The sequence below is a fragment of the Balaenoptera musculus genome, chromosome 6, assembly GCF_009873245.2.
Source record: "Balaenoptera musculus isolate JJ_BM4_2016_0621 chromosome 6, mBalMus1.pri.v3, whole genome shotgun sequence".
Lineage (NCBI taxonomy): Eukaryota > Metazoa > Chordata > Mammalia > Artiodactyla > Balaenopteridae > Balaenoptera > Balaenoptera musculus.
Window position 1 is genome coordinate 48,252,347 of NC_045790.1, and position 25,305 is coordinate 48,277,651.

Genomic DNA, 25,305 nt, shown 5'->3' on the forward strand with positions numbered 1-25,305 from the left:
TGTGACTTGCCCACATTAACTGAGCATTTACGCATACCCTGCTCATAAGCCCTGCGGCAGATACAGAAGTGGGGAATGTGCTCGCCACCTTCAACATGCTTTCAGCAAAGATGGGGAGAACTGACAAACACCCAGGACACACAGCAAACAACGTTAGGTAAGAGGAATGAGCTAAGTGCTAAACTGTTCGGCTGAAGCATGGACACCGCAGAATTTCAGAAGACAGGCAGTGTGGTACTCATACCACTTGCATCTATACGGCTGATCGCAAATCACGAAGTCTGTCCATCAACGTTATCTCACTTGATCCACCTAACTCAGAAGTAAAGCAAAGCCAGCATCACTACCTTCATCTTACAGATCAGCAAGCTGGGGCTCAGAGAAACCAGTGATTTCCCCAAAGTTGGGAAGGGAAGTCAGGTTACTCCTTCTACCCTGCTAAGTCACTAAGGATGGAGGATGGATTCAGGAAGGGTCAGAGAGGAAGAATAGACAAGTTTAGAAAAACAGTTACACTCCGCAGCAGATGGATCTGCTACAGCCTCTGTGCTTTAGAAAGCTGCTTAAAGGGGCCTAGGAAAAATAAAAGATCAAAGGAGATGTTAGACAAGAGACAGTACAAATATATCTGAAGGCCAAAAATCAACCAAAAGCATATATGATAAACAGCATCGTGAGAATCAGGGCTCTCTATAAAAGAAGAGCTGGCGTGGCTCAGGAAACAGGAGATAGAGCCACGTTTCTCTTGGAAGTCAGCCTGCTTGGCACAAGGTTTTGCCGCCATAAAAATGCTTATAATCAAGATTACCAAACACCTGAGGTGGCAAAGCACTTATAACTACTGAAGAACATTGTGGTGGAAGTGACGACTTTAGCCATGCCAGCTGGCCTCACCTTCTAAATCGCTTCTTCAAAAAAAAAAAAAATCAAGGTTACCAACATTGCAAAAAACTCCCTGGTGTTTTTTTGCAATTTTAAAAAAGAGATTAATGAATAGCTCTTGAAAAAAAGAGCACTTGCAGCAAGATATACATTTACTCTCTCATTACAAGCATGCCATTTGCTTTAAATCTACTTCCTTCATAGAGCGTATCAAACAGCAGAAGGGCCTGGAAACTAGGCCCAGTGGTACAAAGCATCTCCAGCCTTCTCTCCCACACCCTCCAACACTTCTCTATGGCATCCCATTGTCCAAGAAACACCACGTGTCTGCTTACCTACAGGCAGTTTGATTCAATTAAAACTTCTAAGGTCTCCCTCCCATTCTCTGATCGCCCTGTCTTCTGGGTGTTAGTACATTAAAATGAGATAGAATTTCTGCTGGCTGTTATGATTCAGACAGGATTCCTGAGACACAGGTTAGGAGGGTAGATGATCTGCCAAATCACGTGTGCCCTTAGAAGTTTGAGATTTTAGTTGGCTTGCTTAGAATTCTAGGTGGAAATTTCCTATTCAAAATAGTCACAGGCTGGGAAAAACTGGCAGAACAGGTCTTCAGAGAGTTAGATACTTCCAGGAGCTGATTCTATGAACCCAATTCTTGTTATCTCTTCATATCTAGAAAAGCATTAAAATCCTTCATGGTGATGACTGCTCCTCGTGACTAGCAGAAAACTTCTGCAAAAAAATACGTGCTTGATTGTATGTACTCACCCTTCACAAAAATCACATATATACTGACCTTCCCCCCTACCTTTTTGGAGCATTTTCTCAGAACTATCTGAAATGCTGTCTCCCAGGCTATAGTCCTCATTTTGCCCCAAATAAAACTTGACTCACAAAAAAAAAAAACCAAAAAAAAAAACTGTCACAGGGTCGTCCTCCTTGTGGTCAAGGTCACAGAAGGAACCGCTTCGATCACAAACACAAGTGTCACCTGGCATTTTTCTTTTTCTCCCTCTAACACCCTCTTGTGGTTATTATTCCAGTTTTCTCTTTGATCTTAATTGATGAGCATCCTCACACTGAAGGTCTAGCACTAAACGGACTCCCTTCCGCTTCCAGAATTAAATCCCCCAAACAGAGATGCGCTTCTCCAGGCTTCACCGTTTGCTGGCTTCCCAACACACCATTTTTCTTTTTTACATCTGTGAATTTGCTTCCAACTTTTCCTTCCTGGAATGCTCTCCATATTCCCAGCTCCAGGTCTGATTCAAGTCCTTCCTCGGGGAGGGTCTCCCTCACCATCCTAGCTCGTATCGACTGCACCCTCTTTACAATCCTATTAGATTTACTGTCATTTGGCCCTTGTTTAGATTCTATAACACTGACCGTGTAGCTGTTCCAAGCCAAGGCTAGAGTATCTTATTTGACATAATTCTATTTGTCTAAATGTTTTTCTCCAGTTATCATCCCAAGTAGAATATAAGGCTTTTAAGATGTAGGATCAAGTATTTTGGAGTTCAGAGCATTGTTTGGCATCCATCAAATCAGGCCATAAAGATTGCTATCTCTTTGTTGATTTGCAGGGGGCATTTCTCACTTAAACCCTACAAGCCTAAGAGTTTCTTCCTGTTATGGGTTGATAATGTCCTCCCCAAAAGATATGCTGAAGTCCGAACTCCCAGCACCTCAGAATGTGACCATATTTGGAAATAGGGTCTTTTTAGAGATAATCAAGTTAAAATGAGGTCCTAATCCATTATGACTGGTGTCTTTAGAAAAAGGAGACACACAGGGAAAGTGACCACAGTAAGATGGGGGATTAGAGAGAGGCATCTACAAGCCAACGATCACCAAAGATTGCTGAAAAACCAGCTGAAACTAGGAAGAGGCAAGGAAGGATCCTTCCCCTACAGATTTCAGAGACAGCATGGCCCTGCTCAGATGATTTAAAGACTTTTAGCCTTCAGAACTGTGAGAGAATAAATATCTGCTGTTCTAAGACACCCAGTTTATGGTACTTCATTATGGCAGCCCTAGCAAGCCAACACACTCCCTCAAGTTAGTTCTCTTGAGCAGTTTTTAATCCATTTATTTATGTTGTAAATGGAAACCTTTCTGAACATTTATATTCATGGCTTTCTCTCCAAGTGAAATGCCTGGGAAGTTCAGGCCTTTATGTCAGGATCCACAGATCTGCTTCTATTGATATAATCTCCTGCAAGATTCTGCCTCTTTCCTTTCATCATAATGGCTTTCACAGTCTTGTAGACTAAATTTTTTCTTCCACCCACGTATTTGGCCATTCATATACATATGTGTGCCTATAGCCATGCATTCATTGGCTAAAAACCTACTAGGTACCAAGTGTTATGCTGAATGATGGGGATACAGAGATTTAAAAAAAAAAATTCTTGATCTGAAGGGCTTTTGGAGACAACTACAAGATACTGTAATAAGTGCTATTCATTTATTTATTCATTCAACTAGTGTTTACTGAGCCCTTTATGTGGCCAGGCTCTACATGAAGGGACAGAATGGTAAAGGAGAGAAACACAGACCCTATTCCCATGGGGCTCACAATTCAGTCTGTGAGACAGGTAAGCATGAGGTGTAGGGAAGCACGAAAACACAAACTGGGAGTCAAAAGGGAAGTGATAGTCATGGAAGGCTTCCTGGAGTCAGTGATGCCTGGGCTGAGTCTTGAAGGGTGAATAAGAGGTGGCCAGGCAAAGGCAGAAGTAAAGAGAAAGTATTCCAGGCAGAGTGAGTTGTAAGTTGCATTTGGGGAATTCCAGTTTATCTATTTCCATGCTCAGGGCTGGAAAGAATATTGAGTAGAAAGCCTAGTAAATACTTAGAAAATTCTGGCTCTCACTCCCCTCTGTTTTCCTCGATGTAGTTATGGTGGGTAAGGGAGCCTGGAAGACAGAGGTGCCGTGGGCAGCCAAACCCCCAATGACCAAGATGACTTAAGCTCACTACAGTTCAAACCCACAGCCCCCAGGACAGTGCTGGGTAGCACACGTCCCATCAGCTGACAACTGGATGCCCAGCACGACCCCTTTCTTTCCATCCCGAGGGGTGCTGGGCTTTGGTGAGAATCCCAACAGGCCCATGGCACACGGTGACATGGGGCTTTAAGCAGGCCCTCCGCCATGTTTAATCAGACCAGAAATTCATTTCAACCCTGGTTTAGCAGAGGAAAACAAAAGATAGAGCTGTTTCCCCTGGAGAGATGTCTCTGTCTCAGTCGCCAGGGTTTGATACGTGAGGAGTCAGGAGAGGAAGCAGCTAACTATGGATGCTGGGTGTGATGAATTCCATCAGTGCCGAGACACACACACACACACACGTGCGCGCATGCACACACGCACACACACAGCTATAGGCAATACCTGCTCTTTGCCAACCAAGAATGTTTCTATTCACACAGATGTTGTACCCACAGGATGCAGAAAGCAGCAGCCCGTGTACTCTCTAGCCCTGAGGGGTGTCTTCTTGAGGAGAAAGAGGAAGGCCGTGCACAAATGTTTTCATATTTGACCACATGCAAATGACCTAAAGTTATTTTTCAAGTGAGGTTCAAAGATCTCTTCAAGTAGAATGTACGTTTTACTCTTTGATGTTTTGTTATCTCAGGATTATTATCAGACTGAAGTCTGACTAAATTGAAACCCTCATATTAGGATTTATTTTGGCTTATTAAATCCCTCATTTGTTCTTGATTATCCATGATGCTCATTTATTGCTAGCACTTTTATCCCTGGAGCACTATGTTTAAGCACGCTTGCATCTGAATAGTGCTGATGAATTGCCCTGAATCCCTGAGTGGTGTTCATCAAGCAGGAGACATGTGTGCATGATGTCAGAGAGTCAGACTGACCCAGAACTTGGGATTCCAACAAATCAGGGATGGAATCTACTTCCACCTGCGCTTTCTAACTTTGGGCAAGTTACCCACTTTGAATGTCAATTTCTTTATCTGTAAAATGGGACAGCAACTGCGATAATAGCTTCCAGTAGTTACTGGATGCTTGTTATGTACACGGTACTGTTTAAGAACTTCACATGTACTTACTCATTGATCCTCATGGCAACCTAAGATAGACAGACTATGATTATGTCCTTTTATATATGGGTTAATGAAGTAATGTGACCAAGGTCACACAGCTAGTCAGTAGAGATCCAGGATTCAATCCTAAGTGGTCTCCAGAGTTTTGACTGTGTTCTTACCTTCTACCTTGCAAAGGTGCTGGGAGCAAAATACCACATGGTAGCTGTCGTCATTATTATTGTTGTCACTGTTGTTATAATATTATTTCTCTTGCACAAGAGAGGCCAATAGGAAAAATGGGTCTTTTTTTTTTTTTTTTTTTTTGCCTATTTGTGGTTCCTTGAAATGACTGCTATTACTATACCCGAATCAGAGCAACTATTTTGGTATTCACTTGTGCTTGCTTTATCCCACACTTACAATAAGTAACAGTTTGGTTTCATGCAGCTCAACATTCCCCAGGCCACAGAGAACTTTCTAGCTGCCCTCTGATCCTCAGAACACATTGTATATTTTTCTAGTTAAAAAAATGGAAACAGTGGGGCAACCTGGTAACTAAATTCTGAGTAAGAACAGTGGAAACCATATGACTTCCAAAAAACTGTGGAGAGGATTTCCATCCCATGCCACGTGGAGGTCAACTGAGTTCCTAATTCTGCACTATCATTCATTCATAAGTTACTAGAAAAACCCTCATGTTCTATGAATTTTCTCTCTTTTCCTTTCATGTCCCACTTGACTCCATACCCTCTACTCTTCATTCTCAAAGGGGGAGGAATACTTTTCTCATGGATTGATATGCTATCTTTGGAAAGGATAAAAGATTTCTATCTGAGGTAACTGGTATCTCCTTAGCTGTACATAAACTACTCAATTCATTTCTATAGTGTTCATAAGGTAGAGAGAAAGAATAAAAACTTCTTTCATAGTTTGGTGAGAAAATCCTTTCTTATCCTAGTAAAGAGTACGTTAGGGCCACCTTCGACCATCTGGGTCCCCTACGCTGTCACCTGATTCCACCTCTTAGTGCAGTTTTAGCACTGGAAAACTCTTACACAGGGCCTATAACCAGGTCCTCTAATAAGTGCCTTACATACATTAACTCACTAATGTGCACAGAACCCCACTGAGGTAGGTATTATTTCATCCTTACCTTATGGACAAGGAACCAAGGACAGACAGGGGTTAAGTGACTCGCTCAAGTACACATAACTGGTAAGTTGCAGAATCAGGATTTGAACTTAGGAAGTCTGGCTCTAGATCCTACATTCTGACTCACTATACGAGTTTCTGGAGCCCACCTGTTTATGATAAACACTGAGCTCGAAGTTGGGAAGCGTTACTTTTCAGGCTTTTAGTTTGAGCTCTGCTAGCCATGGCTACTTGGGCAAGTCACCTCTGACCTGTCTTCCTTCGCAGATAAGATGGAGGCATATTACATTCTGGGATTCTACAACCCCAGTCACTGAGGGAGACTCATTTGTCAAATGTGTAGCTTCTAGACAAGTCTGTCAGCCAAACTCCTCACCACTTTCTGGCTTTTTAGAGTGTAAAGAATGAAGCCCTGCCATCTTTTGGTACTGATGCTACTGACAGAGCCGACTGGGGAGTGATGAGAATTTGATGGCCACAAAGCTCTTCATGTGCCCATGATGCCTCAGTCCCTGGAAGCGAAAGAATCCAGCTTCCGGTAACCGGTTGGCAAAACTGTCCACAACAAACAAGGATTCCCAATGATTCTTGAGGACGGTGCACTCACAATAAAGCCTCTTGGTCCATCAGCATGATCTGCCGTGGACCTGGGCACAGCAAGTTGGACTGGAAACCCACCTTGTGCTTCATTGTTTAAACTGGCTTTTCAGGAAGAGAGAGTTCTTTATGAACAAACGGGTGCATTTGATATTCAAAAAACCCATCCATTTCAGACACTGGTCTGTCCAGAGAGGAGGATTTGGGGCTCCCAAATGCAATAAATAGCAAACGATGAAACAATTATGGGACTGGCATAAATGATGGGATAGGCTGACATTTAGAGTTTGCCTATGCTCACACAATGGACAGGGAATTTTACACATCTGAGGATGAAAAGATGCACCAAGATGTCATGACCAAGCATATAAGATTTCAACGCACTACCTTTCTGTGTGTCAAGAGAAAGGAATACAATCCATGGGCCCACTTTCTAGACCTAAATATGCAGCTGCAGCAAGACCGTGTGTGGTGAAAAGTAGTCTACGGGCTTCCCTGGTGGTGCAGTGGTTGAGGGTCTGCCTGCCGGTGCAGGGGACGTGGGTTCGAACCCTGGTCTGGGAAGATCCCACATGCAGCGGAGCGGCTGGGCCCGTGAGCCACAGCTGCTGAGCCTGCGCATCTGGAGCCTGTGCTCTGCAATAGGAGAGGTCGCGATAGTGAGAGGCCCGCGCACCGCGATGAAGAGTGGACCCCGCTTGCCGCAGCTAGAGAGAGCCCTTGCACGGAGGCGAAGACCCAACACAGCCAAAAATAAATAAATAAATTAATTAGTTTAAAAAAAAAAAAAAAGTAGTCTACACTGTGCCAACCTTGTTCTGCCCAACGACCCTCCTGGAGAAGTTAAGCCTGCAGGGGTGAGCTGGAAAATGGCACTTTTCTTTTCTAGATCAAGGGGAGGTCAATCCAGCCCACAGGTGGTTTCACTTCACTCCACCATGGGTCAGTTATATCGTCAACCTCCATTATATGAAAGATGAAGTGCGTGACAGTGCCCATTTCCACAGAAGGCGTTTCTAGGTGTGCCTGGGATGGGCCTTCAGAAGGCCCGTGGAAGCGCCCAGCAGGTAACGTAGGAGAAAAATGGAAGCTTTCCCGGCCCCCAAACTCTTATCTTACTGTCTGCCCCCGGTTGCAAACAAACAGCCTACCATGAGTGCCAAAAAGGAAAAGCCACAAAATCGAGCTTGACAGTGGGGAGCGTCTTGTGAGGAAGATCTGGCTCCATTATCAGCTTCTCTCCCACACCATAATTCTGGCATCACTTTCCTCACAAAAAGAGCATTGATAAATGGTATCTGTATAGTTGTGGTGGATTTTACATCAATAAATACCTTGCTTATAACAGTTTCCTTCTGTGATTTTCCATAGCTTGATGAAGCTAAAATTGTACAAGTTCTGGGCATTGCAGTCTTTGATTTTTGCCAGCTTGCTCATCTGCAGAAGGAGTTGAGGCAGTTAAAGTGTGGTCCTTGGGTGGGAGTGGAGGTGGGGGTGGGATGGGCGATAGACCACCCACAGAGGTTTGGTTAATTCCGGGAAATTTCCCAGTAAATGCGTCAGTGATGCATAAGCTTCATTTTCTATTATTGAGAACTTTAATTCAATTTCTCAAAGAGCATCCCGGATGTATTCAGCAATCTACAGAGTCCTCCCACATACGCTTGATTTGAATAAAGGAGGAACCCGTGTCTGGCATGTGGGGTTTTGCCAAGGCCAGGGCATACATCTCCTTTTTGTTTACTCCTTAAACCTCAAAACAGGTTGTGTGTCGGTTCCCAAACTGATATTTCTCTGTGATGTTGCTGTTTCTGTGCACTAAGCCAATCTTGCAATGGCATCTGCACAATAAGCAAGTATCTGGAGGACTGATTAGATAGTGGCGCCCTGAAAACCAACCCCCTGGAGTATCTCACAGGGCAAGAGATGAAGAGGTGGCTTAAAAGATGAAATAAAGAGAGAGTAATAATTCAGTATCTTGTATTTACATAACGCCAAGTTACACAGAACTCGGAAAACTTTGCAAAACTGTGTAATCTAAGAGCTCTTGACCCTGAGTTTGCAGCTGAAGGAGATGGCAGGATATTAGTGATCCTTCTGTTTTTCAGAGTTTTCTACCACTGCCTGAAGATGCAACACAAATACATTGCTCTACGTTCTCGGTCCCTCTTTTGCATCTCTTGAGCCATCAGAACTGTCTGAGGGCAGCATGGTACCTTGGAGAGGACAGGGAAGTTACAGATAAATGATCGAGTCTCAAGTTCTTGTGTCACTCACAGGGACAAAGATCCAACAAAGCTGGTAGAAAATAATCTGACCTATTTTAAACAGTCGGTAGAGTTGTTATTGCATTACATCATTATGGGACATAAATACGTCAGTTTCCTGTTAGTTAATTGAGAGCAACCAGAAATGCTCTTATAATACAGGGGAGTCAAGCAGTTTCAGGCTCATCTGGAAGACTGAAAGGGGACAGAAAGCTGGACACAAAGCTGTCCCAAGGGCTTCTGAAAAACCTGGATTGGGACTTCAGGGGCACTATCTAAGTAGTATATCAATAATATGTTTGATTAGAATTTTAGGAAAAAATACTTTGACATCTATAAGAACAAGAGACTCACTGAGCTCAGTGATCACCTCCTCTGGGTCACCCTCCCTGATTTGGATTAGGTGACTCATCTCAGTGTTCCCAGAAGACAGTCATGCACACCTCTGCTATGGCCATTGTGATTATGCATTGTCATGATCTATTTGTGTACTGACCTCCCAGTTAGCTGTTAGTACCTGGCCCCAGGGTCTATGTCCCAGACTTGTGTGTTTCTTCAGGGCCTGCAACACGGCAAGAATTTAGTAAGTGTGTGCTGAACTGAGCTGGATTTTCCCTTAACCAGCAGAAAATGCTCCCTCTCCCTGGGGGCTAGAGCTTATTGAATGAGATATAGTCAAGGGCCAGGTATTCTTGGCTTAGACTGGACAGCCCCTTCCCTTTGTAACAGAGTTTCTCTCTCCTTCCTTAAGGAAAAAAGTTGGGAGCCCCAGTTCCTTAAAGCACATACAAATCCACCCACATCCTCCAACCCAGGCACAACTTCTTACAGAGATATATATTTAAAAAAACACACACAAACGACGCAGCCAATACCTATCACTATTCACTGAGTGCTTCACGTGTGCTAGGTGCTATGTCAAGCACTCAACGTACATATCCGCACAACAATTATCCAAGGGTTAAAGACAGAGGACCTGAAGCTCTGAAAAGTTAAACCATCTGCTCAAGGCCAGTGAGCGAGTAGAATCCCAGATCTGTATGATTCCCAAGCCCGTGCTCTTAAGGCTAGAATGAAGGCATGGGGATCAGTCACTCATACCTTAGTGTGAATTAGCTTAGGTAGTTCTGTTTTCCTAACTGTTAGGTGAGTTGAACTAAGTGAATTGGTGGCCGGGGTGTGGGCAGGGAGAAAAAGAGCTGAAAGAATTGGGGTCCTGGCACAAGTGGTAGAGAAAGGTCATCTGGGAATTTGGATAGTAAGAGGGCAAGGTGATTAGGATTAAGTCTCTGGGGGAGAGAAGAAAGAGGTACTAGGAAAGAGGTTCTCAGAGAAGAGAGTGGCACGGAAAAGGAGGTAGGGACCCAGGGTCGCATGGGGGACCCTGGGGAAAGAGAAGTGTGTGTGTGTGTGTGTGTGTGTGTGTGTGTGTGTGTGTGTGTGTGTAACAGAGTAATGGTGTTGGTAATTTACAACACAAACAAGCCATCAGCGAAGCATAAACTAAGCCAGTGGTTGTTAGCAGTGGCAGAGCAAAGATGCAAAGCTCCAAGGTAGCCACCAATGTCTTCCAGATTCATAAGCCCAGGCTGCATCTCTCTGGATGACTTAGTATTTCTTTATAAAAATGTTTTCTTAGGAACTGAGTGCTTTACCTAATGACTCAGTGCTGGATTTTAAGAAATCCACTTTAGGTCTATTTGATTTTTCTTTTAGCATGGTTCATTTCCTCTATATTTGGTTTTGCCCTGAGATGTGTATGTTCAAAAGAATTTTTCACTATCCCGTAAGAATTAGCTTTTACCAAGAGTCTAGTCCTACCCTTGGCAATTGAGGTATGAGATGAAAGCTAACTGCTGGAGATAAAGAAAGAAGAGCCTGTAAATTTCCCTCTGTGATCTTCACTAGGCTATAAACTACTATGGGGCTAGGAGGACTGGTTATTTTCACTGTGGTAATTCCCATACCTAGAGCTTAGTGCCTAGAATAGGATAGGGGATGGGTGGATAAAGGGATGGGTGGAAGGAGGGAGGAAGGGATGGAGGGATTAGATGGAGGGAGGGATGGAGAAATGGAGGATGTGTAAACATCATTAATAGAGGCAAAGAGTGAAGCATAAGCTCTTTAGTAACAACTTTGGAATTAAACATACTTTGTTCCAAATATGAACCTGCCGCTGGCTAGTTATACGATCCCTCTAAAGACCCAGTTTCGTCAGCTGTAAAGTTACGACAGGAATAGTAAATCCTCATAAAGCTGTGGGGAAGATTAAACAAAATAATGTATGGAAAGAGATGAACACAGTGCCCGGCATACTGTAAACTGCTAATAAATGGAAGCTATTAGGGAAACCCTACCTTGCTCAAAGATGGCCCATGAAGATGTGCGAGGAGGTAGGGGCAAGATGCCCTTAACTTGTCTGTACCCTGGGCTGGATTTTACTTCATCTTTTCTTTCCTTCTCTCTCCCACAAGTATTTGAGGAGACAACTGGGTAGGAATAACACTATTTATGTAAGCTTTCTGATTTCTCCCTGACTTCTCACAGGCTTTTCCAACCATCAGGACACAGCTGCTCATTTCCAGGACTCATGTCTCACTTGCCCATGGGCCTTATTTCCTTCAATCATGTCACACAGGATATTAACTTTTTAGGAATATTTGGACTCTGACCTCTCTGCTCCCACTTCATCAGCTCATTGCTGTTCTTACAAAACACACCTTATTGGATTAGGTGTTAAAATAAAACGGAATATCCCAACAACTGGTACCTTTTGCAGGAGTGATGGAACCCACGAGCACCAGCTGCTCTGCTTTCTGTTCTAGAACTGCCCAAGAGATGGGGCAAAGGCTGTACAGAAAGCTGCCTTGAAGCTCGGTTCTATCCACGCCCTCCCCATTACTCTGCTCCCACACTAGGTGGTTAAGAAAATGAAGGAATAAACTGCAATGATTATGAAATAAACAGGAAGGTCTTTTTATATCATATGTGTTCCTGAATAGGGAACTAAGAGGGATGGCAAACCCTTATTTTTTTGAGCATCTACTATATGAGGTAGGAACTGGCTGAGTGTTTTATGAATGTGACCATCCTTACAACCCCTCCTCCCCCTGGTTCAGACAATTATATCTGTTCTACAGTTGAGGACAACTGAATCTTAGAGAGGTTAAAGGAGCCAACCCAACGCCACAAAGCAAATAAAGGAGCCAAGATCTATCTGACCTGAAAACCCACGATTTCTCCCTAATTCCAGGCCTTCTCCCGATTCCCAGTGGGGAATATTTAGCTCTGGCAATGCCAAGTCTCCTTTGGTTCTTATCCTGAAGTCACCCCAAGTATTGCCAACATTCCTATTAGGAAAAATATGGTGTCTGATAAAAAAAAAAATCATGCTAAGATGATAATGAACTACCAGAGGCACGCACACCATCAAAGCAAACCGTGGGTTTGGTGTTTACCACCATTGCTAATAGTGGAATAAGTGTCAAGTTCTATGCAACCTGGGTGGAGGGTCTTTTGTGGCTCTTTGAATGACACAAATAGTGGCCAGCCAGAAAAGGTGGTTGTGTCTATCCACTTGGGAACCAGAGTCGACAGCCGTACGTGACAGAGAATGTACCACCTTCCACGGTTCTAACGTAGAGCCAATCGCCTGTGTTCGTGTCTGTCTAGGTCCCTTGGATAGTCACTCCACCAGTAAAACTAGAAGCCCCAATCAATACGCTATAATGGCCTATATGGGAAAAGAATCTAAAAAAGTGTGGATATGTGTATATGTATAACTGATTCACTCTGCTGTACACCTGAAACTAACACAACGTTGTAAATCAACTATGCTCCAATAAAAATTTTAAAAACAGAATACTTTCAAACTTCACACACACAAAAAAAACCCCTAGGAGCCCCGTGAAAAAGCAGTGGGCATCTGGTGGGTCTGGAAGCTGTGTTAATCCAGTGACAATCACTCTAGGCCTTTTTATGTCACTAACACAAACACCAAACAAAATTCCTTGCAGTCCTGGTAGAGATAATTAGGCACAATGATGAAGAAAAAAAGAAATGGTAAAGACAAGAATAAAGGAAGAACACTGATTCACCACAGGAAACGTAGTAGTTAGCTGGACTCTGCTTTGTAACAGATCTTTCTGTAAGTATGGCAGATAACCCAAGAACTTCCTGACCTTGGACTGGTGCCATGATGGGAATAATATTTCCAGAACGATGAACTGTTTCTGAACGGTACTCCCCCAGGTTACTGGGCACAAATCAGAGCATTCTCTTTTTCACTCCCTCATTTTTATGTTGCCTAAACATCTCTTTGTCTCTATCTCTTTCTCCAGTCTTTCCCCTACTTCTTTGTTTTCCAAGTTTAAGACACACAGCAACAGAGGAGATTTCTAACTCTGAGGTCATAGAAAAGCTCTTCATCTCAAATTGCGCGAGGCCTTCTTTCAAAATTTCCAAAGAAGGTATCGGGTACACTTAGGCAGCAATAATTCTCATTTCAAAGCTTTGGCTGAATCATTGCTTGCCTTTAAATCGTTACTTCAGTACATTAGAAACACTGGATTATAGGGAAAGGCAAAAAATATATATATATATATATAGTAGACAAGATTTACTTTGGGAGTCTCCACTCTACTTCTGCTGATAGATTTGTAAGCTAGAAGGTTTGTGAACTGTAAAACTCCAATGTTTCATCACCATACCCATAGCAGAAAGCTATCTGGTGGTGATATTTCCATCCCCATGGTGCTTATGAGCAATGGGATTGATGACTGGTACAGATATGTCAGCTCTTAGAGCAGTGAAGAATGCAGGAGGTTGTTTAGTTTAATAACTATACTTAGGAGGGTAGTACCCAAGATTTAAAAAATGTAATGGCTTCTCCAGGACCATTCCCCAAACTCTGGCTTTACCTGTTTCAGGGAACAAGGTGGGTTTGTTGACCCCTGTATCCCTAGCACAATGCCCGGCACAAAGTAGTCGTTCAATAAATATTTGTTCAATGGAGGTTGAATGAAGAGAAGTTCTAGTTAGAAGGCATTATAGTAAGGAGCACTGTAAAATTCTAAATCCAGGGATGAAGAACATTTTGTATCCTTTTACATATGGACAAACAACATTAAGGTATTCTAAAAATGTTCATCATTTCAGTGTTTCGCCATCCTTGCTGCCTGAATGCTCTCACCTACATTTTTCTTATGGAAATATAAGTCTTGTCCCCTGTAGACTTCTCACGGCTTCTTAATTTATAGTTAAAGCCAGTTCCTGTTTTGTGACTTATAGAGGTGCTTTGTCTTGGGGACTTCAATTTGACTCAAGGTATTTTCCTAATATAATTCACCTTTTCTTTCTTTCTTGAAAAGTTTCAGTTCTGTGGATAATTATCATAACCTTCAAGGAACCACAAAATGTCAGAACTTGAAGGGCCTCAGGGATCAGCGAGCTGCACCTCTCATTCCTTCCTTTGTGATACCCTTCCTTGGAGCTCTATCCTCCTGCCGGGTGGGTGGGCTGAGTCCGCATCATACTGGGTTGAATGTGGAGGCATACAAAATGCTAACATACCTAGGATAAGAGGTCTTTATTAATTTCAATGAAAATAGAACGGTGTAGGATACACAGAGCACACTACTTATTTGCGACATTGCATGAGAAAAAGAGCAGATGCCTATAAGACAATAAAAGCTTGCCACTGTTACTACTTTAGCTCTGTCGGATGAGCAGCCTGAGTCATCTTTCTCCAAGCAAATCTGACTGTTCCACTCCCCTGTTTAACTCCCCTTAATGGCCCTCCATTGCCTATAGGACGTAAAGTCCAAACAACTTAACTTAGCGTACTGGGCTATCCTGGAGCTGGCCCCTACCCACCCCCTAACACTAGCTTCCATTTCTTGTCCTTTCCTTTGTGTCCATGTTTTTCTTTCTGCCTGTAACATCTCTTCTCTCCCTTCTTCACCTGGGTAACTCCTGCTTATGCGTTATGACTGAGCACAGGCATCACCTCTGCCAGGAAGCCTTCCCCTCAGCCTCACGCTCCCACAGAACTTTGTGCTTGCCTCACTCAAAGAAGTTACTGTCTTGAAATCTTCTTCCAATAACTGGTAACTCCGTTAGAACAGGTTTTGTCTTCTAGTCATTTCTGAGGACCAAATACAAGCAGACTGCTGTGCATGAAGATGCCCAGTGCATTTTTATGTTTTACTGAATTGAGATGTAAAACACTTTCTGCCGTATTTTTTGTTGTGCAGAAGGTTAATTTCAGTCAATGGTTTGTATAACGACTTTGCCACAGTCCAGGCAGAAGCATGCGGTCTAAAAGGCTGTCCAACCACATCGATGTTAAGAAACAAGGAAAGCTTCCCTCATCAGGTGACATGATGAGAAGGTAGATCCAATCCCTTGATTTTTACCCCCGATTCATGCAACAGCTAAACCTATGCTTGTAACTTCTAATACCAGCAAAGCTCGTTTCACAGAGGTCTGTGGTTGATATAACAGGTGATGTGTAAACATGGAGAGGGCTCTCATTAGGAGAAATGAAGATTTAAGCCCCAAGGCAAGCATACACGTGATGTTTACCCTTGTTGATGTCAAAATGCTGCTGGGGACAATTCTGATCACTAGGCCAGCACATTCCTGGGTAGAGAAATAGCAGAGGCTGCCACTGAGCCAATCAGGCCCAGTTGTTAAGGAACAGGTCTTGGCAGGTTCTTCTGTTGTAACTTGTCCATCAGTGGAAGAAAAGAGAGAGACAGTATAATTATGCATCTGGATTTACCAAAGAGGATGACAATAGTAGTAGTATTAGATTTCTAAGGACGTCTGAACATGGCCTCCAAATCTGGGCTCAATTTCTGTGGACGTCAGTGAGCTTTGGTGTGCTTTTGCTTTGAGCACTTAAAAGTTAGCATGGACAGAGCCAAAAGGCAGCATATGGAAACTTTGGGAACCCAGCAAAAGATAAACCAATATTTAGAGAGCATGTTGAAACAGTAACCCTTAAAACAAGTTGTCAAAGGGGTCGGTTCCTGTAAAGCTTTGAAAGCTCCATCAAGTAAATTAAAACATGGTTGTGTAAAAGGGCAGCACCTTGTGCTGTGGCCATTTTAGGCTAATATAAAAGAAAATTAGGAATTGGAAATCATTTGCTGCTAGTCTGTATGGATTTTGTTAGTGTACAATAAAATAGGCATTCTGCAGTTTGCTTTTAAAGAGGAGACTCTGTGATCTTTAAGATGTTTTTCCTTAACTTTCTCGTTTCAGATAGGGATCCTCAAACTTCTTTTATAGTTCTTGCTGGTCCTAGGAACCACCCTAGGTCAGAGAAAAGGGAATGCGATTGGGGTGGGGGGCAGAAACCAAGTACTATTCCTGGAATTATGGGCTTCTTTCCCCGCCCCCCCTTCACTGTTTATCTATTCTGCACCACTCAGCTGTTCTCTGTTGCAGAGAAATAAAAGTTTAGTTTAAAAAGTATGTTAGAACAAAGCTGCAGAAATTGCCTGGAATTTCCTTCATTTTCAGCCATCTGGCTTTCATTGCGTACTTCTTTCCCCTCCTCCACGTACGTTTACCAAATCTTTTCAACACACGCTGGCCGAGCTATCAAATGTTTATAATTAATAACAGTCAGACTCCTTTTTTTTTTTTTTCTTTTAAGGGAGTGCTTTCTGGCTTTCCTTGGCTGCTCATGTCATAGCTATTATAAACCAGGGAGATGGTCAGTAAAGCTTAATTATTAAGACGTAGTTGAATAAAAGAGAAAACTGAATCAAATTTAAGTCCTGAATACAAACTAAAAATATTTCTCACCAAAAATGAAAGGGGAAGGAGAAGAGAGTTAATTTTTCTAAGTGTCTACTATGATCCTATTTTAGAGATGAAGAATCTGAGGATCCGAAAAGGTGTATGAACTCTTGAAGGTCACATAGCTAAATGTGACAGAGCAGGATTTGAACACAGGTCTTAATCTACCTGCGGGTTTTTATTTTGGTGGTCTCAGGGATGGGGAAGATGTTTAGTGCATGTTATTAAGGGAAAAATCAAGTTGCCAAACAATATACATAATACGATCTCATTTACAAAGGGAAGAAAATCTTATACATCTGTATATGTTCATGTATGTATACAAATGCATGGAAAAAGGTCTGGAAAAGTACCGAACCATTAACCGTGATTTTCTGTGGGGAGAACAAGGGCGTGGAGCTGTAGAGCGTGGTGGTGAAAGGGGAGAATGTGCCTTTCTTTCTTCATGACTTCTGCTGTGCTTGAGTGTCAAAGAATGAGAATATTCATGTATCACTTGTAGGACTCTAATACTTAGTTTTTAAATTAGGAACAGGAGGCTGACCACTTTCCTAATGACTGATCTTAGCTCCTTTTTGGCTATTTCTTCCCTTACATGGATCTAACCCACCAGTGAAGGTGGGCAGGGTTGGGGGGCTTCTAGACACAGATTACTCAGAGGGTGGCAAAGGCACCTAAAATAATTTTTCTTCCTTGTACTGATACCTTCTTTGCTATCAACTTGGATGCAAAATTCTCACAATTGTCAGCTCATAAGCAAAAATGGTCCTAATTTCTTCTGGCCAATTGTAGGCCAGGTTGTTAAGGGATTAATACCTGGCCTTGCTGTACTACCTTCCAATGCTCCCGACAATCAAACCCCTCCCTGGGTGTCCACTCTCCCCTCTGATAAAAGCTTGTCTTCATATTCTTACTCTGAGGATACTTTGCCATACACGGCTGCTAACATAAAGGGTTATTTATCTTATGGCTATTTATGTTTTACATTGATACGTAAAGCCTTAAAGAAGAGACTCTAATAATAACATTTTCAGCACCATCTGTTGGGTGGGAGAGACAGGATAAGAAGGATGGAGGGGAGAGAGCGCACTTATTAGGGTCTAAGCATTGCTATGGAAAAAAGTTAACCCTAGTCCTTATACTCATTTATTCAATAAGCACTTAATAAGCACCTACTTCGTGTCAGACATTATGCTAGGTGCTAGGTGGATAGAGAGGAGGATTAAGACATAAAGCTGATAGCAAGGACTTTAAAATCTAGTCCTCTTCCATACAGATGGCCAACAGGCACATGAAAAGATGGTCTATATCACACATTATAAAATGCAAACCAAAACTACAGTGAGGTACCACCTCACACCAGTCAGAATGGCCACCATTATAAAGTCTACAAATAATAAATATTGGAGAGGGTGTGGAGAAAAGGGAACCCTCCTACACTGTTGGTGGGAATGTAAATTGGTGCAGCCACTATGGAGAACAGTCTGGAGGTTCCTTAAAAAAACTAAAAATAGAGTTACCATATGATCCAACAATCCCACTCCTGGGCATGTATCTGGAGAAAACTCTAATACGAAAAGATAGATATACCCCAATGTTCACAGCAGGACTATTTATGATAGCCAAGACATGGAAGCAACCTAAATGTCCACTGACAGATGAATGGATAAAGAAGATGTGGTACATATATACAATGAAATGTTACTTGCCATATAAAAGAATGAAATGGTGCTATTTGCAGCAACATGGATGGACCTAGAGACTATCATACTAAATGAAGTAAGTCAGCCAAAAACAAATATCATATGATATCACCTATGTGTGGAATCTAAAAAAACGATACACACAAACTTATTTACAAAACAGAAATAGACTCACAGACATAGAAGACAAACTTATGGATACCAAAGGAGGAATGGGGGGGGCGGGGATAAATTGGGAGTCTGGGATTAATATATACACACTACTATATAGAAAATAGAGATACACACTACTATATATAAAATAGATAAACAACAAGGACCTACTGTATAGCACAGGGAACTATACTCAAACCTTGTAATAACCTATAATGGAAAAGACTCTGGAAAAGAATACATATATGTATGTGTGTGTGTGTATATATATTATATATATATAAAACTGAATCATTTTGCTATACACTTGAAACTAACATAACATTGTAAATTGACTATACTTTAATAAAAAATTAAATCTGCATTAAAAAAATCTAGTCCTCTCCAATAGACAACTACTATTTTTTACGTGTCCTAAAAAATGCAAGCAGTCCATGTGCACACACAATTTGGTACAATCAAAATACCTCCTGTTTGAGAACACAGCCTTCCTGCTGTGAATAGCCAGGCATGAGAATATATCTGCCTGAACCTGGTGAAAGTTGGACATGTGCTTCTGATACCAGCTCTGTCAATCACACAGAGGAAATCAGAAGGTGAGTTTCATCTCAGAAAGATTGCCCAGATAGGGCGTTCCCTCTAGCGTCTTTGGTATTCTCTGTGTGATCTGATAACTCTGATCACACACAAGAAGAAAAGCAGCTTCCTTTGGTGTTCAGTAAGACAGATAACTTCCTGGAAAAGCTACTTCTCTTAACCACTGCCACCTCTTAGAGACATAAGCCCAGTGACCAAGACTCAGATCATCACTTCTGTATATCCCACAGAAAATGCTATGGATTTTTTTTTTTTTTGAACACATGGACATCAGCACAAGCCAAGAAACTAAAAGACAGTATACAGAAACTGGCAGCCCATCAGGGAATACAGGGAGCACTGTAAATGTGCAGGTAACACCCTGATCCACGCACAATAAGAATTGTGAATTAAAGATTTAAATTAGTCCCAAATGAATACAAGGTGCTTGGGAAAATGACGCACTGCCATGCCCCTACTAAATACATTTTCTCTTTCATACACATCTGACATCAACATTCCGAAGGAGGGATTTTCCCGTGATGTCAGACTGAAATATTCCACAGGAGGTGCACCTCTATACACTTCTCATTTTTAAGATGAAACTCTGTTTTGGCTCTTGGATGGGAGGCAAAGAGAGTGAGTCATATCAGGCCACTTTGGCCCCCTTTGTTGTTTCAATTAGCATCATGCTACAAACACTCAGCTATGTATAGTTGGCCCAAGAAAACCATGCCTGCGCCCAGTAAGACATCCAGCCTGTCAGTCTGACGGTTCGCTGGTGGACATTAAAGCAGTGAGTTGACCTGGAGCAAATGCAATAACGTTAAGTCCAACAAGAGTCCTTGTCCGGGAGACAATCAAAAGGTTGTAAATTAAGCTTATCTAATTTAACCGTAATCAGTACTTGGAGGGTGGGAAGTAACGTCTAGTGTCCTATTCTTTCTGCTGCCCCAGGAAGGGAGGGGTTTAGGGGTTGTAAGTCCCAGAAGATGTGCAGTTTGTCCCAGGTTCTGACTCCTCGGCCATGCCTCGGCTCATCACAGCATTTGGATGTCATTACACCACTGGAATGTGGTTACAAAGACCGTCATGCTTGTTTTTAAAGTGATGGTAAATAAGCAGAACAGAAATGATATCAACCATCAGCACAAAGCAGCAGTCACAGCAGTCTAATGCTCCCGCCTACAGAGCCAAGAAGAGTTATGGGATTATTGGAGCAGGACGTGGTGACCTCAGATTATCTCGTGTAGCTGATTTATTTTGCAGATATGGAAACAGAAGGGGCAGACGTCTTGCCCAATGCCACACAGCTAGTGGGTGGCCGAGCTAGGATGAGAGGCCAGGCTTCCTGACCTGCTAGCCAAGGCCCTTGCAGGCTGTCCCTGCTGTATGCCTTCCGCTTCTTCCTATTAAGGAGACTGCAGTCAAATGGAGGGGTTTGGATCCCTTGCCCAGGCAGCTAGGTCTTAGACTCACTGATAAACAGTGAGGTCAGGATAGAGACGTGCACAGGGATAGAAAAAGAGGTTTCTCAGGATTCTATGCACTGGATCTAGGTTTTTCTTGGCCCAGCCCTTGACTCTATTTTACCGGCTGCTACTCCCATGGGTGGGGTGCTGCTCCAAGCAGTGGCTGACTGATTTTCTGGTTGCCTTGGAGAATATGGCACTAGTGGCCCTCTTCACTTCTGCATTTGAAGAGGGAAGGCAGGCCCACCCTTCAGATCAATATACAGAATAATAACTCTGGTGGTGAGCAGGAGAGTGTCACTGGGGGATGGTGCCCTGAGATGATGCGAGGAGGCCCGCAGTCTGTATCCTCTAAGTCCCCAAGAAAGGCATCTAGTTGGCTGAGAAGTAAGACAAGCAGCATTAGCTTGACCAGAAAACTATCATTAATTCCCGTAGGCAACACATTGCTTCTTACATGATACCTTGCAGAAACAGAAGAAATACCCTTCAGAAACAGCAAACCCCTCCATATGTAGGACATGATCCGGGAACATTCTTCAGCCCATCAGCAGACTTGAAAGTCTGGCTTTGGTTCTTTAAATGTCTCCCCTTTGAAACCAGAATCATAGATGAGATGGTGTAGCTTCTACAGAGACTTGCTCCAAACACGTATCTGAAGGCAAGTCTCTCAAGACCCCATAACATTGCGTAGGCTGAAGCAGTGATTGGATTGATGAGCTAAGACTCAAGGTTGGATAATAATGAGACCCAGGCAGGGCTGAACAATGAAATGCTCTAATTGATTTTATGCATGTGGAATGACACACGCACACCCCCGATCATGCTATAATGAATCTGCATGCTGTGTGCATACAGATTTCATGGTGGGTCAATTATACCACCCAGATCCTTCAGTTCCTGCAATCCACAAGCCAATCTGTTACCAGGGTGGGAGGGCTCGGGGCACAGGCTGAAAGGTGGCAGAGACCATAAAGCCTGTGGTCAGTTCACATTCCCTCCAGGAGAAAGCAGCAGTGGGGCCCGTGCACATACCAGCCACACCACGGGGCTCCGCTTCAGTGCACGGAGCATGAGCTTCTGGACCCTGAGCATGACCACTGGGCTGGAATTCCAAAGCCCTGGTTTCAATTAAATTCAAGTGGATTTGACTAAAAGTTTGAACTGATGCTAATTGGTTTTCAAAACACTGGGTAACAATAAGCGTTCTGGTCTTGCCCACGGACAGACGTACCCCGTTCCGAACATGCTCCTGGGCAGCAGGGCGGCCAGTGCGCCCCTTACCTTGCCGGGCAGGGATCCAAACTGCAGGATTTCAGGAGCCGGGGCGGCCGCCGGCTGGTCACGCACAGGTTCTCATCCGCGGGCTCCCGTGTCTGTTTGTTCAGGCAGCTCACCACCGCCTCCTGGACACCTGTGTACAGATCACACTGTCAAGGCCAGAGTGGGCGTGTGGGCGGCGAGCAAGTGTAGACAGGGCAGCTGGCGGGAGGTCTCGGCGGCTGGGGGGACTCGCTGCGTGGCAGGCAGTTGAAAGTCCGGGGCTGCCCATCTCGTCAGGCATCGCTCCGTCTGGAGAAAGCACTCAGAAGTTTGTGCCCGTTAAGGAGGGCAACTCCGCCAAAGTGCGGAGGCTGCTCCCAGTACCGCTGAAATGCTTAGGAAGATGCCACCCGGCTACGCAGCCGCCAATGCTGAAACAGGATAATTTAAAGCAGAAGGGGAGCAGGATGACCAAAATAATGACCCCAAGACCTTCACACATTGTATTCTAATCAACAGGAGATGACTGTATTTGGAAGGCAGGCCCAGAGCCGTGTTTGAATATCCAGCATTCTGTAAATTGCTGTGCTTCTGGGGCCTTGCATCTAGGGCTTTGCTGGTTTCCTTTTGATTCGGGTTCATTTCTTTAGTGACCTAGAGCACCTTGGGAGGTTGGAACAAAGAAAGAGAACAAGATGCCTAATGACGAGTGGCATCCATGGAAGACAATGTTCCCACTGCCACCCACACATCCCTAACTACAGACCTAGTAAAACAGGAGTTTGAGGAGTGATTGGCACACGGTTACTTGGCGGCTCTTCCAAGGTGGGGTGTAGGATCTCTCATGGAGACTATCATGGGACAGGGACACATGTAACCATGTGTCCAGATATAATGGACATCCTTGTCTTGTTTTTGATCTTAGAGGAAAAGCTTTCAGTTTTTCACCATTTTGTATGATGTTAGCTGTGGGCTTGTCATATATGGCCTTTATTACGTTGAGGTACATTCCCTCTATACTCACTTTGTTGAGAGTTTTTATCATGAATGGATCTTTAATTTGGTCCAATGAATTTAATATCATTAAATTTAATTTAATTTAATGTAATATCCAGACATTTCATCCTGCTTCCCAGTCATAATAGCAGTAGCAAAAATCCTCTGAGTGACATTATTAGCCAAGTATTGAGGCTAGGATCTTGACATGCCCCATTCAATCCTCTCAACAACTCCATGAGGCAAGCACCGCTTTTATCCCCATTTTACAGATAAGGAAACTGAGGCTTAGAAGGGTGAAAAGACTTGCTAAGGTCATACAGTTGATAGATAAATGGTGAAACTGTAGTGGCTGTGCCTTAGCACTGGAGCTTTAATGACTGACAACATTAACGTTCAAAAATACTAAGAGGATGTTATATCTGCTGGAGATCTTCAGGAATAAACTAGACATTTGTCTGGAATCATTTCAGCAGAATTCAGTTTAAAGAAGAAGAGAGACAGGACATTCCTGATAATTTGCTTTCAGTCATTCATAGCTATATATATAAAGATATGTACATCTAAAGATACCTATGTGTTGTTAAATATTTGTATGCAGTTATATAGCAGAGTATGTGGCCATCCATATAATAGTTTTATATATAAATACACATACATTTTATTTCTAAAATTTTCTGCATTGCTTCATCAGATAGTACCTAACATAGTACGACAGACCTATCACTTCTCAGCCTTGTCACTTCCCTCCTCCTATCTACCCTGTGTTTCCCCAAGAAGTTATCACCCCAATCAACAGGCTAATGCTTTCCGAGGTGATGTTACACTGACTTAGAAAGGTCACTCAGCAAGCCACCATTTAAAAAGTGACATTTTAAAGCCTGAATCAGAATCGCCTTTCCTTTTTCCTAGTAAGTCTGACAAATCAAACATTAAAAAAATCAGTCACAATATTTTCCCTGTCAGTTTTCTTTTTTCTAAGCCTTTTACGAGCTTCAAAAATTTAATTTGAATATATCACGGCCAGTTCAGGGTGGAGCATTTGAGATTTATGCTAGACATTCAAGATATTCCATCACATTCTGGAATGCTGACTCCAGGGTGTCCTCCTGGTTGCAGCTGGAGTGAGCCACTTGGAATTCATGGTATGATGATATAGCAAAACACTTCACAAGAAATTGTTGATATCTTCATTGATACTTCCCACCGGAACAGTCTGGCATTATTAAGGTCATGATGACAAGGCACTAGATGAGGCGAACTGTTCCATACAGAATCTAGAGCTGTGATTCTGTTTGAAATTAAGGTTTCAGTTCATTTGCCTACCTGGTAGTATTCCAGAGATTCTAAATGTTACTCTAAAATAAAATATATTTTGGCTTTAGTCAGCTATTGAAAAGCTTATGAATTTGAGTTGGCAATCCCTGAGGCAGGAAGTGACCACAGGGCTTTTGTCACCTGCCTTACTTGAAAAGGCTTGCTTGGGGCAGGGCATGTATTGGGGGTGTATGAGTAATGTGACCTGTTTCCACTTTGTGAAATCCTTGTTTAGAGAACTGAGGTCCTTTCAGGACTGCATGGAATGGGATTGCAAGGGTTAAAGTTTCTAAAATGACATCAGTAATCTTCTGAGACACATAGAACACATTTACATGAGCCCAGCCAATAATCCTAGCTCAGGATAAAAGTCACCTTCGGGCTGGTTAAACGCTGAGATTAAGAAGCATTCTAGAGTTACTACCTTCTATTCTAACGTCTTCTAGAAGGATGCCCTCGGCCTCCGCAACATTGCATTCAGGGTCTGTTGTCATCGCATTCCTAGATGGGGCCTGGGGTGCGGGAGGCTAAGGGCAGAGCTCCGTCGTAATGAAGGAGGATCTGGGACCAGCCCTGTGGTCAACACACAAGATACTTTTGTGGCATTAACGAATGAGATGCCTAAAGCGCAGGGCATTCCAAAGCAGAGCGTGCAATTTGGGCCAAGGGGCGGTGGGAAGGAATGGGGGCCTGGAGGAAGCAACGTGGCGTGAGGGAGCAGCCCTGGTATGGGGGTGTGGGAAGTTGGAGAGGGAAGACGTGTGAAGACTTCACCTGTCAGTTCACAGTATACTTGGCTCAGGGCAGTCGGGCCCGGATGTGAGAAGTTAGCTCATCAGGTCTGTGCTACTTTCCAAATGGGCTAATTTTTGCACTGAGAAGGACGTTTTAAACCAACACAGAACACACGTGTATGTAGGGTCCTTTCCGATTCTGAGTTTTCCTTTCTTGACAGAAGCAAAAGGAGAGGACTCATAAGGAAAAAGGAGCAAGATGCACAGGATTTCACCTTTTATACTTGCTGAAATCAATTTCAAGTTTTCCTTCAGCTAGATTTT

The 25,305-nt window shown here is 43.1% G+C and overlaps 1 protein-coding gene across 2 annotated transcripts in view; it reads right to left on the bottom strand.

Annotated features, from left to right (window-relative positions):
• The window catches only part of ADAMTSL1 (ADAMTS like 1), a 1,026,618-nt gene that overhangs the window by 197,403 nt on the left and 803,910 nt on the right, over nucleotides 1–25,305 (bottom strand). For both annotated transcript variants that reach the window (XM_036856350.1, XM_036856351.1), the window contains one exon: nucleotides 21,956–22,085. In XM_036856350.1, coding sequence (XP_036712245.1) covers nucleotides 21,956–22,085 — 130 coding nt within the window. The remainder of the gene's footprint in view (nucleotides 1–21,955; nucleotides 22,086–25,305) is intronic.